At 46.3% G+C, this 18,177-nt stretch overlaps 1 protein-coding gene and 1 long non-coding RNA gene across 3 annotated transcripts in view; one reads left to right on the plus strand and one right to left on the minus strand.

The window, feature by feature from the left end:
• GCGR (glucagon receptor) overlaps positions 1 to 5,593 on the minus strand; it is a 41,384-nt gene extending 35,791 nt beyond the window's left edge. The window contains exon 1 of the mRNA XM_035104244.2: positions 5,051 to 5,593. Within this exon, the coding sequence (XP_034960135.1) occupies positions 5,051 to 5,545 (495 nt within the window). The 5' untranslated portion in view covers positions 5,546 to 5,593. The remainder of the gene's footprint in view (positions 1 to 5,050) is intronic.
• A 95-nt stretch (positions 5,594 to 5,688) lies between these two features.
• On the plus strand, positions 5,689 to 18,176 carry LOC118079741 (uncharacterized). Of its 2 annotated transcripts, XR_004691886.2 has the most exons (4): positions 5,689 to 5,913; positions 8,289 to 8,467; positions 13,364 to 13,500; positions 16,911 to 18,176. It is a non-coding gene; the product is annotated as an uncharacterized LOC118079741 (long non-coding RNA). The 2 variants fall into 2 exon arrangements; XR_009557202.1 differs by lacking the exon at positions 16,911 to 18,176 and having other exon boundaries at positions 13,364 to 13,978.
• The last annotated feature ends 1 nt before the right edge of the window (position 18,177 follows it).

Below are 18,177 nucleotides of genomic sequence, written 5' to 3' on the forward strand. Positions count from 1 at the left end.
AATGCAAGCTGAGATTTTACTCTACTATTGCAGTCCAACTACGAAGCATTTATGATGGTGCAGTAGAATACCAGAAGACTTTTCCCCCAGTCTTGATTCGAGTATTCAGTGAAGCAATCACACAACCATTTGGCAGGGCCCTCAAATCCAGCCCAAGATGCAATCAACTCACTCAAACTGGCAGGGCTGTGTGTACGGAGTCTCCCAAATACTGCTTCTTTCTTTCTTTCTTTCTTTCTTTCTTTCTTTCTTTCTTTCTTTCTTTCTTTCTTTCTTTCTTTCTTTCTTTCTTTCTTTCTTTCTTTCTTTCTTGTTCTGGTTATCCAAAGAGAAGGGTTCATGCCTCTTGAGCATGCACAAACTCAACAAGTCTAACCAGTCCATCCCTTTTCATTGGTGGCTACAGAATAAGTTTTCCTGGTTAGAGGGCCTGGCTTCCAGATAGGGCTGAATTCTGGCCATCATTTTACAAATTAAGCACCAGCCGCCAACCAAGCACAAACCTGAAACACTCTAACAAGCTTAACAAAATAAAAAAATTCCTTCAGTAGCACCTTAAAGCTTAACAAACATATCTAACGAGAGTCTGTATTGAGACTTATGCCAGATGGGGCATCAGAAATTAGGGTTTTCATATCATCCATGCTACAAGAGGAGCTGAATTATATTAGACAAATGAACGGGTGATATCATGATGCACAGTCCTCCAATTACATCCAGGGCATTTTGTGGCACACACAGAATAGACTCTTCAGTGTGTTCACAGCCAAACAGTGAAAACATCTATTTTGGGCCCCAAGCAGCAGAGGATTTGATACACAGGGCAAGAAAAATATGTGCTAAAGGTAAAGTGGACAAAGAGTATGGGGGATTGTAACATCGGGTCTCAACAATCCAATAGGTCAGGACTGTTGGGACACTGAGTGAAAGGCAGTATTAGGCTGTAAAGTTAGGGATGGGGTGAATGAGTCTGGGAAGGGCATGTGCATTTGAAAAATCTTCATAACTGCAACTGCAATGGAATCTGGAATGTCAAGACATCTTTCTGTTTCCAATAATTTCAGCTTTACTTTAAAAAAGCAACACCAAAGTTTCTAGTCATTGAGGGAGGGTTGAAAATGTGCAGACAGTACTTTGTGAAAATGTAGAAGTTGTAAGTGGGGTTTTCAGCAGCCAGAAGCAAGGGAGCCTGTGCTCTGTGTATCTCCTGTCCCATCCCATAAATGCCCTCCGAGACCTTTATACACACTGTTCTCTGTGTCATATGTTTCTGCCACCAAATATTTAAAATTCCCTAAAAACTGGCACATGGTATCACTTAAAAAACCCAAAAACAACTAACATATTTCTGGGTTCACATCATGTTGAAATATTTGCATCTCTGCATAATTTACCCAAGTGATCCTTGGAGAACTGCAGGTTTCTCATTAAAAACTATATGGCTTTTAAGTGCATAAATCAAGATCACTTTACAAGAATTTGCTTCTTGTAATCTGCTTCTGCTACTGCATTTTGGAAGAGTGTAGGTGGATAGCAGTGGTGGACTTTGGGGGTCTCAAGTTTCAGCGGCACCCCCTCCTCTCACATTCCATTCTACATCATAGTTGCAGCGCCCCCTGCAGTGTCCCCGAGGCTCTGTGCCCAGTGCAACTGAACCAGTCACACTCCCTTAAATCCACCTCTGTGGATAGAAGCAGAAATAGTCACAAAATGTGCTGTCAGTTCCACCTGATGGGACCATACTGGGATGGGGTTGGAGCCGAGGACTATATCATGCAGCAAGGAGGGGAGATTCCTGCAAGGCATTTTAAGAAAGGCATAGCTGCCAAGTTTTCCCTTTTCTCACGAGGAAGCCTATTCAGCATAAGGGAAAATCCCTTAAAAAAAGGGATAACTTGGCAGCTATGAGAAAGGTCATATCAATGCTCCATTCCATGATACAGAACCAAGAGGTTAATTAAACGGAGACTGTCTGCTCAAATGCAGCTTTTCCAAGAATTTGCTGTACATGTCGCCACACTCAAACAAGGGAAACTGAATCTAGCAAGAAGCGGGACTGTTACCTAAACTCCACTGCTGTTCTTCTGGGCTTGTACATAAGGATCAGAGGTCAGAACTAACCCTGAAAGCCAGTAGGAAGTGATTTCTACTCCTCGTGCGCACACTAAGAGGCTTCCATGATTGCTGCTACAAGTCTCTTTTGGTTCCTATAACCTCCTGCCTCACTAGTGACACTGGAGGACCCAGATCCCCACAGGCTGCAATTCTGTCCTCACCAGCAATGTACCCAAAGCAAGGCAGTTAACCCAATGCTGTCCATCATAGCAAGAGAAAGGCAAAAGTCAGGCTTGCTTGGGATTTTTATATCTGATGTCCTGCAATTATCCTGCCTTGGTGAGTGCCACACACTACTCTTGGTATAGGCAATTTAGTAAGTTTTGCATGAGATCATGTGTTTACAGCAATAACGTTAACAGTAATCCCAAGCAGGGTAGGATGGACTCTGAACCAATCCATTCCTAAATATAAATCTTTAGAAGTTCACTGGACACCATTTTTAACACCTCCTATTTGAACAACAACAACAACAACAACATCCGTTGTTATACCACACATGCCAAGCGTTTAGGACAGATTTGCCTAAATGGGTAACTGGACCAGTATACATTATTAAACTCCCTTACGCCTTGTGCTCCAATGTTCACCCCAGTTTTGCAGAGATGGGTATAACCATGCTTAAGTTCAGTATTCATTGAACCTGCTGGGCTTCCAGATCTCTTTGTTGTTTAGCAGTGTGTCGCATTAATCAGAGATTTTCATATGCAAAATCTCTGTATGTGACTGTATGTGGCTTTGCCATACAGTGCGTAACACATTAAAACAAGCAATCCTGTGCCTCGGGTCCTTGTATATTGTAAAAGTGGCCGTTCCAATTCTGTTTCTTCCTTAGAATCATAGAGTTCGAAGGGACCACAAGTGTCATCTAGTCCAACCCCCTGCAATGCATGTATTTTTTTGCCCAACATGGGGCTCAAACCCACCACCCTGAGCATAAGAGTCTCATGCTCTAACCAACTGAGCTATCCCAGTCATACATAAAGTAAAAAGAATTTTTTTAACCAATTGGCCGTCGTCTCTAGAGTTGTTTTTTTCACCTTTGGGTTACAGTTCACACGGGGCATGTGTTTGTCCATTCAACAGGCACACACGCTCTCCCCTCTGCCACCTTTTCTCCTGCACACATAGCAGATTGCCATTAGTATTAATTAGGTTCAAGTTCTTTCTGCTAGGTGTTACGTGACTGACTGTGTGGCTGGGCATCTGCAGGAGGCTGTGGGCAGGAGACAAGAACATGGCCCTGTGATGTGATACTAGAGGACAGCATGAAGGAGGAGAAGCAGGGCAGAAGAGGAATTGTATGTACTATGTGTACGTACACACACACACACACACACACACACACACACACACGCCTAGCCATAGGCACAACTCCATGGTGGGTATACGTGCCCCTTTTCTCAGTGGCCCCTTCCATTCCTTGGCTTAATGTGGCTTGTGAACCCCTTGTGCCTTCTTTCATTCCCCCTCGTCCATGCAGTGTTCTCCAACTACTGTTGCCCCACACTTTCTCTTCCCCAAATCCAGAGGTTCCCTGTGCAACTGATGCAGCTCTCCTATTTGGGTTTTCAAAGCATAGGGCATAAAAAAACTGTGGCAAATGATTTTTGTTGGGGGGGAACCTTAGTTAGTTAAATATTTTTATTGATCATGGGTGACAGCTGCCCCCCACCCCCATGAACTGTGGACTAGAGAACAAGGCACTATCTATTTCATGGCTGGTCAGACCTCAGGCTTGCAGAATGTGCTTGGTGGTGATGGTGGATCCACAAGATCCACCAAGTGGAGTCAGTGTAGCATTAAACAATTCAGATCCAGGGGATTAATTTTGAGTACCAGAATGAACTGAGCTCACAGCCCGAAGTTCCACCTGGAATCCACTCCTGGTTACCTTCAAGCATTCTTCATTAGGCAGAGTAATTGGGGGTCATCTCGTTTTTGCTGCAGCCATTGTTGATCAAAGGGGAGTTGGAAATCATACCTGATACTGTTTGCTCTTGGGAAGGGAGAAAAATTGTATTGCTCTTAAGAAGTAGCTAAGGAGGTCCTTGACTGACACACACGTGTGTGTGTGTGTGTGTGTGTGTGTGTGTGTGTGTGTGGTTATCTGGTCAAGGATTACCCTGTGTGTCCACAGACAAGGGCTGCTATACATCCGGATTTCCCAGGACATTACAAAGGCAGAATTGAGGTCTTTCGAGATGTCCTGGTTTTTTACTTTATGAAATATGGCAATCTTACCACAGACTCCCAAGCCATCAAGGCAAACTGGGTGGTGCGTGGCATATTCTAACAGGCTCGCTATAAATTGTGCCAAAGTTGACTATATACTTGGCGTCAAAGCGGGTCCCTGACCTCTCTCAGCTCGGGAGAGGACGCTGCTCCCTTTTTAACAGTTGCAGAATCATAGAACTGTAGAGTTGGAAGGGACACCAAGGATCATCTAGTCCAATCCCCCCCTTGCAGTGTAGGAATGTATAGCTGTCCCATACTCCCATATGGGGACTGAACCTGCGACCCTGCTGTTAGCAGCACCACGTTCTAACCAACTCAGGTCTCCAGAAGTCCCTTCCTTTAGCCTTCGACAAAGCTGTCCCGTTATATTCGGCTGCCGTGTGGACGCCCCGGACCGAGGCCGTTGTCGCCTCGCCTCCCCGGGGCGCAAGGCAGGGACGAGGCTGGCTGTTGCATGTGCTCTGCTCCGTCCCGTTCACCGCGGGGAACCCGAGGCTGACGGGGAGCAGGGGGGTGGAGAGAGCCCCCTTCTACACCGCCGCCCTCAGCGAGCCCAGAGAAAGCGCCTTCGGTGGCCCTGGGACCGGCTGAGGGATCTCCCCGCCACGCGCTCGCGCCCCTCGACGTGACCAAAGGAAAAGAAAAAAACCCGCGAAGACGGCAGCCCTCCTCCCCTCAGCCGCCGGCCCAGACCTACCTGCCTGTCTGGCTTCAGTTGTCGGCGCTCCACGTCGGGCGCATCGCAGCCGGGCAAAGGGTCGAGGAAGTTCCCCGCCAATGGGTCTCTCTGCGCCGGCTCCTGAGCGCTGCCGCTCCGCTCAAAACTTTTGCCAGAGCCGCGGCTCAATGCAGCCTCAGTGACCGGCTTCGGGGGGAGGGACCGGCGAGCTGGGGGGTGGGGGCCCGGAGGGAGGGGAGGAGGAGACAGCGGCGGAGCCTCTTCGCGGAGCAGCAGGTGCGGGCGGGCAGCCGGAGGGGTGCCGCGTTCTCCCCGCGCCTGGGAAGCAGCTCTCCAGAAAGGGACCTTCCCTCCTGCCGGATTCACAAGTTTCCACTCGCCGTTGCTGCTGCTGACGCGCAAAAGGAAAGCGAGATTTGGAGGTGTCAGGGAGGGCTGCGCAGACCACCTCCTTCTTCCTCTCCCCCCCCCAACTTCGGGGGAGATCGGCAGCCGAGGCTCAGGCCGCCTCATTCTTCTCAGGGCCTCGCGTCAGGGGGCACCATCCTGTTCCTGGGACGCGTGTACTCTTCGAAACACGCGAGTGGCATCGGAGAAAGGGGGCAAAGGGCCATCGCCCTCGGCTGGCCAGGCGGTCAGGCTCAAGGCCTTCCTCTCAGTAATGAATGCCGTTGTTTCCCAAACTTGGGTCTCGGCTGTTTTTGGACTACAACTTCCATCATTCCTAGCTAGCAGGACCGGGGTTAAGTTTGGGAAACCCCTGGATGAATCAGATGGGTTTATGAGGTGTGGAAGTCTGCTTCCCTACCTAATACGCCTTGAAGAAAGTTAAGCAGATCAGCCCTGTGGTCCGAATTGTTAAGAGAAAACAGAACATCTGTGTAAGAAACCAACTCTGCTTGAGGGCTTTTTCCAGGCTCAATTTATAGTGCATCAATTGCACCCATGGGCAGGGAGGGGCCCCCTAAATAAATAAAAATCATAGCTAACTGAGGTTCTGTCCCAACCCCCCACAAAAGGCCTGCCCCCTAACAAAAATCCTGGCTGCACCTATGATTGCACCCACCTTATCCAGGTGTTATGCAGGAGATCTGGTTGGAAAAAAGATGTTCACACCTAAGGGAAGGTGCCTGAAACATTAATTATGTGGATATCTTTTTTCTTCTGGCAATATTTCTATTGCACTGGGTGCGGGGGGAGAGCCCACCAGCCTCCTCCATAGCATATCAGTTGTGACAATTAATGCCTGTTAATTTCAAGCTCACATTTTGTGGTCTCTTCCTCCTTTCTTCCTTTCCATTTAGCATTGACTCCACCCGTTTGTGATGGTAATACAAGGATACCTCCCTCTGTAAATGTATCTAGCAAAAACAGATTTGTAACTAAAATAAGCACCTTTACCAGATGACTGGAAGTGAGCCAGCACAGCACCAATTTTTTATAAAGGGGTGAGGGCAGCGAGCCAGGAAATCACAGGCCGGTTAGCCTAATGCTTGCCCTTGATAAATTGCTGGAAGGCGTTATTAAAAATAGACTTAGTAAACATAAAGAAGAGTAAGTGTTGGCATAGAAGAATTAGACTGGCTTCTGCAAAGGGAAGTTCTGTTTTACCAATCTTTTGGAATCATTTGAGCATATAGATGTGGATACTAGACAACATATACTCGGGCCCTATCTACACTATACACTTAAAACAGTATCATACCACTTTAAGCAGTCATGGCTTCTTCCCCAAAGAATCCTGGGAACTGTAGTTTGTTAATGGTGCTGAGAGTTGTTAGATGACTCCTATTCCCTTCACAGAGCTACAATCCCAAGGTTCTCTGGGAAGAGGGATTGTTGAACCACTCTGGGAATTGGATAAATTCATGGAGAACAAGGCTACCAGCCACGATGGCTATGCTCTACCTTCACTGTTGGAGGCAGTGTGTCTCTGAATACAAATGATAGTAATGAGAAGGCATGTTTTGTTTCTTGATTGACATCATTGCTAGGTGTGTGCTTTTTAGAAAGAAAGCAAGCATGAATGATTGGAATAAAAAGAAGTAAAACTGTTCTTCAAATAAACACAAATCTTCCACTTGTGTTCATACACTGTATAGGTTTGTCTTTGCGCACAAACCAGCTACACAGATTTCTTTTTTTAAAAAAAAACCTACTTTTAGGAAGTTGTTACTTTAATTTGGGTGGGAGATTGGATGCCGTCCCTACTGTCAGCGCCCCCTCCATCCCTTGAATCCTACAATGTTGGGGAAACAAAATAAAAAAATTCCTTCCAGTAGCACCTTAGAGTCCACAAATCCTTGTATGGCTGGGGAGTTAGGTAAGGAGAGTGTTGACAACAGCTTGGGGTGAGATGGCTAAAAATAGCTTTATCATGTATAATGATATAAGAATCCAATGTCTCTATTCAGGCCAGGTGCGGGTTTTAAGTTTGGTAATAAGTTGCAATTCAGCAACTTCTCTTTCCAGTCTGTTTCTGAAATTCTTTTGTAATAAGACAGCTACTTTGAGATCTTGTATAAAATGTCCTGGGGGATTGAAGTGTTCTCCTACTGGTTTCTCTGTCTTGTGATTTCTGATGTCAGATTTATGTCCATTTATCCTTTGGTGTAGGGTTTGGCCTGTTTGTCCAATATAGACAGTTCTCACTATATATAAGGGTCTGGTGGCTTCTGTTTCAGTGTACTGTATCTGAAGAAGTGTGCATGCACACAAAAGCTCATACCAATGACAAACTTAGTTGGTCTCTAAGGTGCTACTGGAAGGATTTTTTTAATTTTGTTTTGACTACGGCAGACCAACACAGCTACCTACCTGTAACTAGAATGTTGGGGAAAGTTCAAATGTACATTGAAAACAATTCACATTGCTAGTTTGTGCTCAACTAGTTACTTTTATTTCCTTGTGTGGCGGTGCTATAGAATTGTTGGAGAAGTTGGTCGCTGTTTGAAGCAGGATGCTGATTCTACAGGGGGAATTCTTATCTCCTCTGGTTACCAGTGCCATTTTTTGACAGCTGATGAGATTTGAGAGATTGTGCATTGCTACTGGGAGATCTAGGCTATGAAATTAAATCTATCTGGTGACTCTGAGCAAGGTCATGATGGCACGCTTTTAAGTTCCAGACCATTAATTCTGGAATTGCTAGGCAGTTTCCTCACATGGTCATTCCAGAATTTCAGGGATGTGCAGATCTACACTGTGGGTTTCATTTCTCTCATTCCTTGCCTTCTCCTTCCCCTATGTGCCGCAGGGAGAGTACACTCTCTGGTGACTTTTCCTCCATCCCATTCAAAGCTGCTGTATTTCTCGGGCACATATGCCTCAAAGAAGCCACTGCAATACTGAAAGGAACTGTGGACCAAAGACTCAAATTATAAAACCAACCCAGTTCACAACAGCCCAAAAGCTACTGATGTTGCCTTGCCGGAGGTATGTATACCCTTGTGTGATCCAGTTTTTTTTAATAATAAAAAACCCACTTCCCTTATAAGCAGGGCAAACAACCCTAGCCATTGGTGGTGATGTCAGGCCTCGGGGACTACCCTTAGTCATATGCTGTGGTCATTAAATACTCACTTGCAATTCCAGCCACGTGGGCTCTGCCTCAGACAGAAGCTGCCTGGCTCCAAAGGGCCTTCCTGGTGGTGGATAACGACCCCATTAGAAATCGACATGAAGGTTGATCAAAACAGGGCAGCTTGGCTTCCAAAGAATAAATTGTAATGGGTGGGCTGGGCGGGGGACACACCCTTAGAGGAAATGTGTCCAGATTCCTGAAATATTTTCGGGGGTAACGTTACAGAATGTGTGCAGAAAAATAAGGACGGGTCTCTGTTCTTTCTACATATATTGCAGCATGAACAACAGAAATTCCAGGGATGGGGAACTAACTTTTCCAGATATTGTTGGACTACAACTCTCATAATTCCTGGCCATTCTGGCTGACACGGATGGGAACTGGAGTGCATTTTTAATGCAACAAGAGACAGAAGAGGAAGGGGATGTGCGGATGTGTTACCTATGTCTCAATTCCAGAGCCCTCTGTTCAGTGGGCACTTTTACGGCATGAAAAAATGCAGGTAACATCAGTATATCCACAGAAGAAAATCCCACTGTGCCACAGAGCATCCTACATGGGAACTTGGAAAAGGGCTGTAGTCCACATTCTCATTTGTTCTGTCTCTCCCTCTCCCTCTTAACTCTCCCCTACCGCTGCAAGTAGGCCCTTCTAAGAGATACTACAAAGCAAGTAATCAAGCACCAGTTTTTTTAAAAAACAAAATTGTCTGTGCAAGCTTTTTCCGAATGCTCGCCTTTAACAACACTTTAAAGAAATACCACTTAGTCCCCCGGTGTCATTTTTTAGTGACTGACCCTCGGTAATTGGATGGGGCCATTACAATCATGCTCTGAACTGGATATTGCTGATGAGCCTGTCAAAAGAAAGGGAGCTTATCACATTAGCCGCAGTAATAGAGACCACAAATCCCTTGTATGGCTGGGGAGTTAGGTAATGAGAGTGTTGACAACAGCTTGGGAAATGTGGTCCTCGATCTGAGCTGTGCCCTCCCTGCATCACCCCCTGCCCAGTGAAAGGGTGCCTGTTAATTCCTTTTAAGAAGCATCTCTCAATATGCTGCCCTTTTCCACCAGCCTCAGGGGGCGAAAGGGACATGCATTTACTGCTGTGCTAAGTCAGCCGATAGGCTGTTAGAGACTGTACTACATCTTGGTAGCAAATGAGCACTGAGTTGGGATTCAGGGACACCAGCCTCACTGCTCAGGGAGACATGCAGGGGAAAGGTCTTGGAAGAAAGTTTGGCTTCCTAGAGGATGGCAGCAAAGGGCAGAGGTGTCTGCTCTGTGTCCAGAGAGAGTGATAATGTTTTCGTGTAAGGACATGTCTAAACAACGTCTGAGTTACTTAGCTTCCCCTAGAGACCAGCTGAGCCATCATACTGGGAGCTGGGGGAGAGAACACATGCTTGGTGCATCATAGCGATGAATAGCTGGGGCTCATTAGTGAGTGAGTGTGTACTGTATGGGGAGGGGGGGGAGGCTAAGTTCTGCACACAAGAATTTTCTAAGCAGAAAGAGATAGCACTTTAGAAAACAACAACACACTAGCTCCTGCTGCTTCCGACCTCTCTCCAAATTGGACTGATGCAGAAAGCACAGTGGATGCCATCAAACCCTATGCTTCAAAGGCTGCTTTTGGACAGCACTCTGACCTCACGGCTAACCAGATCCGGGTGCTGCTCAACGTCACCTGTTTTGTCTTAATCCTTTTAATCAGATGGTAATTATATTGCAGTTGCTTTTGCAAAGCGTGATGGTGGTGCGGGGCCAAGGAAAGTATGTCTTGCTTTCCACTGAATCCTGCCTCCATCCATTCTTCTCTGACCGATCATGGACTTGGGGGGACTCAGAGTCCCATGTGGAGTTGGGCAGCAAAAGCCAAACCCCATTTTTGTTTTTGTTTTTATATCAATATCTTTGGAAGAAAGGTGGTGTATAAATGACATCAATTAATCAATAAAAAATAAAATAGACGTTGAGTACAACAGTTAACATGCCTAAGAATGCCAAATTGCTTTTTTTAAAAATCTCAGAGATTTTGTTCTGTAGCATAAAGCTGTGATAAAAAGTAAACCTTTTGTTTTGCTTGCCCTGGAACTAAGTTTGGGTCACTCCAAGCCCATGATCACTGCAAATTAAACAGGGCTCCAGCTTCCAAGGAGATGTTCCTCTGGCACTTTTGTTTGCTCAAAAGAGTGGAAGAGAAATGAAAGCCACCCCCGGCCCCAACAAAGGGCTCAGCTGCTCCTCTGGGTGAACGGAAAGGTTAAGAATGGTTCTAGCAGCTGGGGTGTCTCGGGACATTGGAAATGAGTGCGGCAGAGAGGGAGGGAAGAGGGGCACATAGCAGGAGCAGAACTTAGAGGCTCAAAGAGGCCAAACTGGGTGAAGTAAACTTGGTCAGGGAATGGGGTCGGAGGCCTCTGGGAGCACCTCACATTCTCCAGCAAACAAACAGCATGCTGTGGAATGGGGCTGAAAGCTACGGCCACTTTCCTAGGTTTTGAATTCATCTACTTTGCTCACCTGCCCCATGTTTGCCATATGTTGTTGGTTCTTGCTTGGGGAAGGGCTGTAGCTCATTGGTGCAGCATCTGCTTTGCATGCAGAAGGTGGTCCCAGGTTCCACCCCAAGCTTTCCCAGGTAGGACTGGGAACACCTCCAGTCCGAAACCCTTAGGATGCTGCCTGTGCAAAAACAATCATCTGCCTTGGTGTAAGGCAGCTCCCATGGTTCCTAAGTGACATCAGGAGAGAACCTGGCTAGCAAGCATTTCCTTCCATGCTCCTTCCACCTACTGGAGGACATTGAATTTGCTCTCGCAAAGACCCACTCTGCCAGGCATGGCCAAACTTGGCCCTCCAGCTGTTTTGGAACTACAACTCCCATCATCCCTAGCTAACAGGACCAGTGGTCAGGGATGATGGGAATTGTAGTTGCAAAAATGCCCTCCACTATTGCTTGTTCCCCAACTTCAAGCGCACTTTGCTAGGACAGTCTAAGGCACGGGTGGCTAGGCTTTGGCTCTCTAGATGTCACTTGATTACATCATCCAGGACTATTGACCATGCTAGCTCGGACTGATGAGAGTAGGGAGTCCAGCAACATCTGGAGGGCCATTAAAATACCTCCATGCCGCTATTCTAAGTCAAAGCAGTTTTAAAACTCTAAAACTGTAGCAGTGATTTGCCTCAGTTACACTTTTCCTACTCAGATGGCCAAGTTGTTGCATTCCCCATGGTGAGCAGGAGCTTCGGTTGCAGGACAGTCCAAAGAGCTAACCAGCACGACCACACCCCTCATAGCTGCCCAATTCCATTTCTCACCAGTTGGCAGCAGGACAGCGTTGATGTGCTCAATTCCAGTGATAGCAAACATTGCGAGGGATGACCTATTGACCTGTTCACGTGCAAGTGGGGTTGAAGCTGGGCTGCCAACTGATTAAAGATTGTTAGCTGATTAATGTTCTGGCTTTTTATCCAATCTACTAAGCAACCATTGAAATGCAAATACATGACTAACATGCTACGAGACCCCAACAGAATACTTTAAAAAAATTATTCTGAGGACCACTTGCAATTGATAAACAAAAGCCACCAGTCATTGCAGAGAAGTAAAGCCCTCCTTTACCATTCCCACCCCACCGTATTAGGGACATTAAATATTAAACTCTATTGGTTGGTTCGGAAGCTGCAGCCAGTGCAGAATGCTGTGACTACTGACTGGTACATCTAGCTGGGCCACATGTGACACTGGTTCTTAAGGATCTGCAGCGGCCATTTATTTGCCACCAAGTTAAGTTCCAAGTTTTATTATGGAGATATAAAGACCCAACCAACTTGGGATGATGGTACCAAGCAGACTGTTACCTGCTATAGGCCAAATCAAACTTTATGCTCATCAGAGGAGACCCTGATGGCCGTACCATCTGGAAACCTCTTAGAAATGGGCCTTTTCAGTTATAGCACCGTCTGGAGCACTCGCCCAAAAGAGATCTGAGAAGCTCCGTCTGCTGGATGCTTCAAAGGCTTCCCAAGATATCAGCTGGTTACGCAGGTCTGTTGGAGAATGCTATTGCGCTCAGTTGCAACTTGCTGTTTTAAATGATGGTTTAAAAAAATGTATTTATTGCATTCTGGTATTTATTTGACATCTATTATAGTTATTGCATTTTGGTTTGTTTTTTTAGCTGGCTTCCACTAACACAGAATGTTAGGGGAAGCCAGCACAAGGACTTATGCTTGCACAATGAGGCTTCCCCCTTGCTCCTCCCCTAGATATATTCTGTGGGGCTGGGAGGACACCCCCCCCCCCCCGGAACAGCATGCAGGGGAAGGAGAAGAGAGATTGTTCCATCTGGCAAACAGAAATGCTTGCACATTGTATTAGTGCAATGCTGAATTCCACTCTGTAATTGTTGTAAACTGCTCATGGTTTGTTGCTGAAAACAACAAGTGGTACAGTATATGCAATATCCGAATAACTATTAAGTAAATCAGTCCCTCTGCTGATGGGAGAAGTGGCCCAACAACATATAGAGGGCCACAAGTTTTTCATCCTCTACTAGGGAATAATCCCCATTGAGCAAGCAGAACTTAACTCTGAATAGACAGGCATAGCATTGCACTGTAACTCTCGTGTCAAAATCAATGGGGCATCAAGTATTTTTTCAACCTTGGTTAGTTTATGCCCATTCATCTCAGTTAAGGACCGTCTGCTTTAGTTTCTAATTGTTCTTGTTACAGAAGGAAAGCCATAATTATTTCTCCTGGAAAGCTGCCATTGGATACAAACTCGAGGAAAACATCGTGTTTTAATTTATTTCTCGTCAAATCTGGTGCAGCCAGCAAATAGCCAAGACATCTCTCCGGGCATCATAATGGTAAGCCCTACAAGAGCCCCACAACCAGGAATAATCATTTTCTGACAGCTCCACTGATTAATTTGGGGAACAGGGGAGATGATGTTGATCTCTAACACACACTGTAGCCGCTTAATACACCATGGGTTGCATCCAACGTTACTTGTGCTCAGAGTAGGACTGTTGAAACCAATGGGCATGACTAACTTAAGTCCATTCATTTCAGTGGGTCTACTAAGTGAGCACAGGACATGGGTGGCACTGTGGGTTGAACCACAGAGCCTAGGGCTTGCCGATTGGAAGGTCGGTGGTTCGAATCCCCGTGACAGGATGAGCTCCCGTTGCTCGGTCCCAGCTCCTGCCAACCTAGCAGTTCGAAAGCATGTCAAAGTGCAAGTAGATAAATAGGTACCGCTCCGGCGGGAAGGTAAACGGCGTTTCCGTGTGCTGCTCTGGTTCGCCAGAAGCGGCTTAGTCATGCTGGTCACATGACCTGGAAGCTGTATGCCAGCTCCCTCGGCCACTAAAGTGAGATGAGCGCCGCAACCCCAGAGTCGGCCACAACTGGACCTAATGGTCAGGGGTCCCTTTACCTTACAAAGTGAGCAAAACGTAGCTGGATATTCCCGTTCTGTGCTGCTGCTGCGCTTGCTTCTTATCTTTGAGGGCCACCCCACCGCTAGGCCCCACAAAAGCTCAGCCTGCTTCCTCACGCTCATCTGTACTGCCAAACACAGGCCTGTTTACCGAGGGGCGCTGGCCCAAGGTGCAATGATTCTCAATTCGCTTCCACTGGGACTAGATACTGTTCCTTCTGGCAATGTGAGCTTCTGTTCCATTGTGTCCCGGGCCCCCTCCTCTTCTCTTCTCTTCTCCCCGCCTCGCCCGACACACACACATATTAAGTGGTAGCTTTCCTTTCACAATGGCAGTGTTGGGCCAAGGAACCCTGCTGTGTGCTCATTAATCGGACCGCTGGATGCCTCTTTGCCTGGGATACAGATGGACACAAATGCCAGACATTCTCCTGGCCCTGCAGCTGTATGCTCTTGCCTGTAAATCTCATGCTGCTGCTACTCTTAGCGTATGACAAACCCAGCATTTGAAGGGCTTTTTTCTTTTCTTTTTTTGGTCTTCTGCCTCTGGGAATTACGCAATGGCATCTCCCTCCTGGAGAGTTGTACTGAAGGGGGAAATCAAGCAAGACCCTCTCCTTCGCTGAGTGGGTTAGTTAAGTAGGTAGGGCAGGCTTGGCTAAGTTTATTACATATCGATATCCGAAGCCACAATAATTGCCTTGCATCAAGTTGAAGCTCTCTGTTTCCAACGGTGGTCAGCTCAGAAGCAGGGCAGGTTGGAGATAGCCATTTACTATTGTTTGCTGACAGTCTTTGAACTTGGAGCTTCAATTTTAGCAATTATTCATGTAGAGCTTACCATTAAGCACAGTGAGGTGGCCATCTCAGGAAACTGGTTTTGAGTGTCATGAAAGGGCAGCAAATTGTAATTTATTTGATACTGCTGCTGCTGTTGTTGCTGATGAGGGAGAAAGGTACCTGTGGGACTTTTCTGCCTCAGCTTCCAGTAATTTTGTTAATTCTTAATTTGTCTAATTCTCAATCTGCTTTCCAGTAATTTATCTTATTCTTTCCCCCCAAAGCTGTCTGAGCTGGTGTCCATCAACACAACCTGTTGGAAATTAATGCCATCAATTATTTAGGAGACACTTTTTTATTGTCCTGAAAGTTACACTTTTCTCACCAGACAACAGTGGGTCTTTGCAGTCTGGGAAACAGAATTACGTTATTTGCCTCTTGTTTTATTTTATGGTTTTATATCTTTGCCTTTTGCACTTGCCTCAAGGCAGTTAACCAATAATATACCACACAATATAAAACAATAGTAGAACAGCAATGACATGTCAGGAATAAAGTGACTGAGAAGCCACAAAACGATTCCAGGGGCAGAAGTTATTAAACAGCAATCGATAAATGTCAAAGGGGGAGTTAAGATAAGGTTGTTGTTGTTGTTTAGTCGTTTAGTCGTGTCTGACTTTTCGTGACCCCATGGACCACAGCACGCCAGGCACTCCTGTCTTCCACTGCCTCCTGCAGTTTGGTCAAACTCATGTTCGTAGCTTCGAGAACACTGTCCAACCATCTCGTCCTCTGTCGTCCCCTTCTCCTTGTGCCCTCAATCTTTCCCAACATCAGGGTCTTTTCCAGGGAGTCTTCTCTTCTCATGAGGTGGTAGCCAGATTTTTTTCAATGAATCTGGGGACACTTTTCAACTTCAATGAATTTTGTATGGGGACTGATTTGTAAATCCGGGGACTGCCCCCAGGAAACGGGGACGTCTGGTAACCTTAAGTTAAAGGGACCCCTGACCATTAGATCCAGTCGTGACCGACTCTGGGGTTGCAGCGCTCATCTCGCGTTATCAGCTGAGGGAGCCGGCGTGCAGGTTCCAGGTCATGTGGCCAGCATGACTAAGCCGCTTCTGGCGAACCAGAGCAGCACACAGAAACGCCGTTTACCTTCCCGCTGTAGCGGTACCTATTTATCTACTTGCACTTTGACGTGCTTTTGAACTGCTAGGTTGGCAGGAGCTGGGACCGAGCAACGGGAGCTGACCCGGTCGTGGGGATTCGAACCGCCGACCTTCTGATCAGTAAGCCCTAGGCTCTGTGCTTTAACCCACTGCGCCACCTGCGTCCCTTCAAACCTTAAGTTAAAAGCCATCAAACAAGAGAATAAGACAGTCTTTGCATGGAGCCAAAATATAGGAACATGGGTACCAGGTGAACACATCTAGGAAGGGAAATCCATTCTTCTGCTGCCACCACAGAAAAGGCCCTTTGTCTGACAGCCACCATTATCCAAAGGCTTTGGAAGACCTCCAGAGAAATGTATCCAAATGCTATCATAACTGATGGACAGGCTCACATAGAGAAGACCAAGGTTTTTTAAAACGCCACTTTTTAGAACAATCTTCTCACAAAGCAGTTTGCAATACATTAAATAGCAAGTTGCAGCTGTAAAGCTGCTGAATCCAATTACGATAAAACAAATTGGGACTGCAGAGTTGTTCCACAGCAAGGCATTGTGGTTGCGGTGACCTTACTTAAAGAGTGCCTGCTCCACTGCTTCTTTCCTGCTTGCTAACCTGTATTTGCCAGAGCAATGTGGAGGTGTAGGCATTCTCCGTGGCCCCTTCTCCCGTATGCCTTGCTCTGTGGACATCTAAGGACAACCCTGTAGGAGTGCCATGGACCCTTTTGTTGCAGCCGCAAAGTGGTGATGGTACTCTTAGTGCTAAATGGTGACAGGCGGGTGGCTGGATCAGTGGAAGGGTGCAGAAATTAACCATCTTACCCATTGCACCATCTGAGACAGACAAATTTGTATACATTTTCTCTACACTTTTTGTAGTTCTACATATCTCTACCGTGTCTCTCCTCTTTCCACTCTGGTCATCTTTTTGCAAGCAAACAAACAAAAGCTCCTGGCGACTATTTCAACATCCTGACCAAGTGTGAGATGCTGAAGTTCCCAACCATTATTGTTCAAGCGGACGGCTCGTTCTGCACTCAAAAGAACATGGCTGGCTCCTACCATGCAATTAACAGTAGCTGGCCAGTGACATCTCTCCCATCCTCTCCTCCCTACTGTGTTAGGGGGCCGACTAAGAGCCAATGAGAATCCAAAAAGAGCATCACACTGCCTGGCTTGGTGCTCTCAGGAAGGCTTCCAGAATACTTATATCTGCTGTGAGAGCCGCTATGGTGGAAAACCTGGCCAAAAATTGTAAGAAATATAGCCGCCAAAGGACAACAACAACATCTGTGTTTTCATCTATCACTTTGAACACTTGTCTCATTATCCCAGACGCAAGAAAACTTTTACAAAATGTCAGTTAAATTTTTATTACATTACCCGGAGGCTTGTTTTGTGGTACATAGTCTGAAGCTTTTGTCTATTGCATTTTATTTATTTATTTGATAAACTTTATATACTGCTTGATTGTAAAAACAACAACAACAACCCAACAACATCAAATGGGGCTGATATCTCACCTTTCTTCCAAGGCTCTCCAGATGGAGCCCACAGTCCCCCTGTTCCCCATTTTATCCTTCGAGCAACCCTGTGGGTTAGGTCAGGTCAAAAGAGGGTGACTGGCTAAAGTTCACCTAGTGAGGAGCATTGCTGATGGGAGTTTCAAACTGGTCTGCCCAGTCCCAGGCTGACATTCTAACCACACGACAGCAGGCATCACACTGGAATGTGTATTATATATTGAAACATGCTGCATCCTTAAAAATATCATTTCGCACACACATTTGCCACGTGAACGAGGAGAGTGCAATGAAGGGAAATCTTTCAGGAGGAAGAACTGAAATGATATGCAGCATGAAGCGCTATGGTCTCTGCAGGGAAAACTTTACAGCTTGATCCTGCGTCAATGCATAAACTAACCCCAAGGGTTCATAAGCACCAGTGCTGAACAACTTCAGTCCCAGGTACCATTAGGAGCCAATTTGTAGGAGCTGAGGTTCCTTTGCCGCCCCACCCAACATAGTTGGGGGAGCTAGGTGCTCCAAAAGTTGGTGGGCATTGCCATTAAAATGGTGTGTGTGTGTCACACCATGTGATTATGTGGGGCAGGGCTTACCAGCCCCCCCCCAATATTTTATTCAAG

The sequence above is a fragment of the Zootoca vivipara genome, chromosome 2 (assembly GCF_963506605.1).
Source record: "Zootoca vivipara chromosome 2, rZooViv1.1, whole genome shotgun sequence".
NCBI lineage: Eukaryota > Metazoa > Chordata > Lepidosauria > Squamata > Lacertidae > Zootoca > Zootoca vivipara.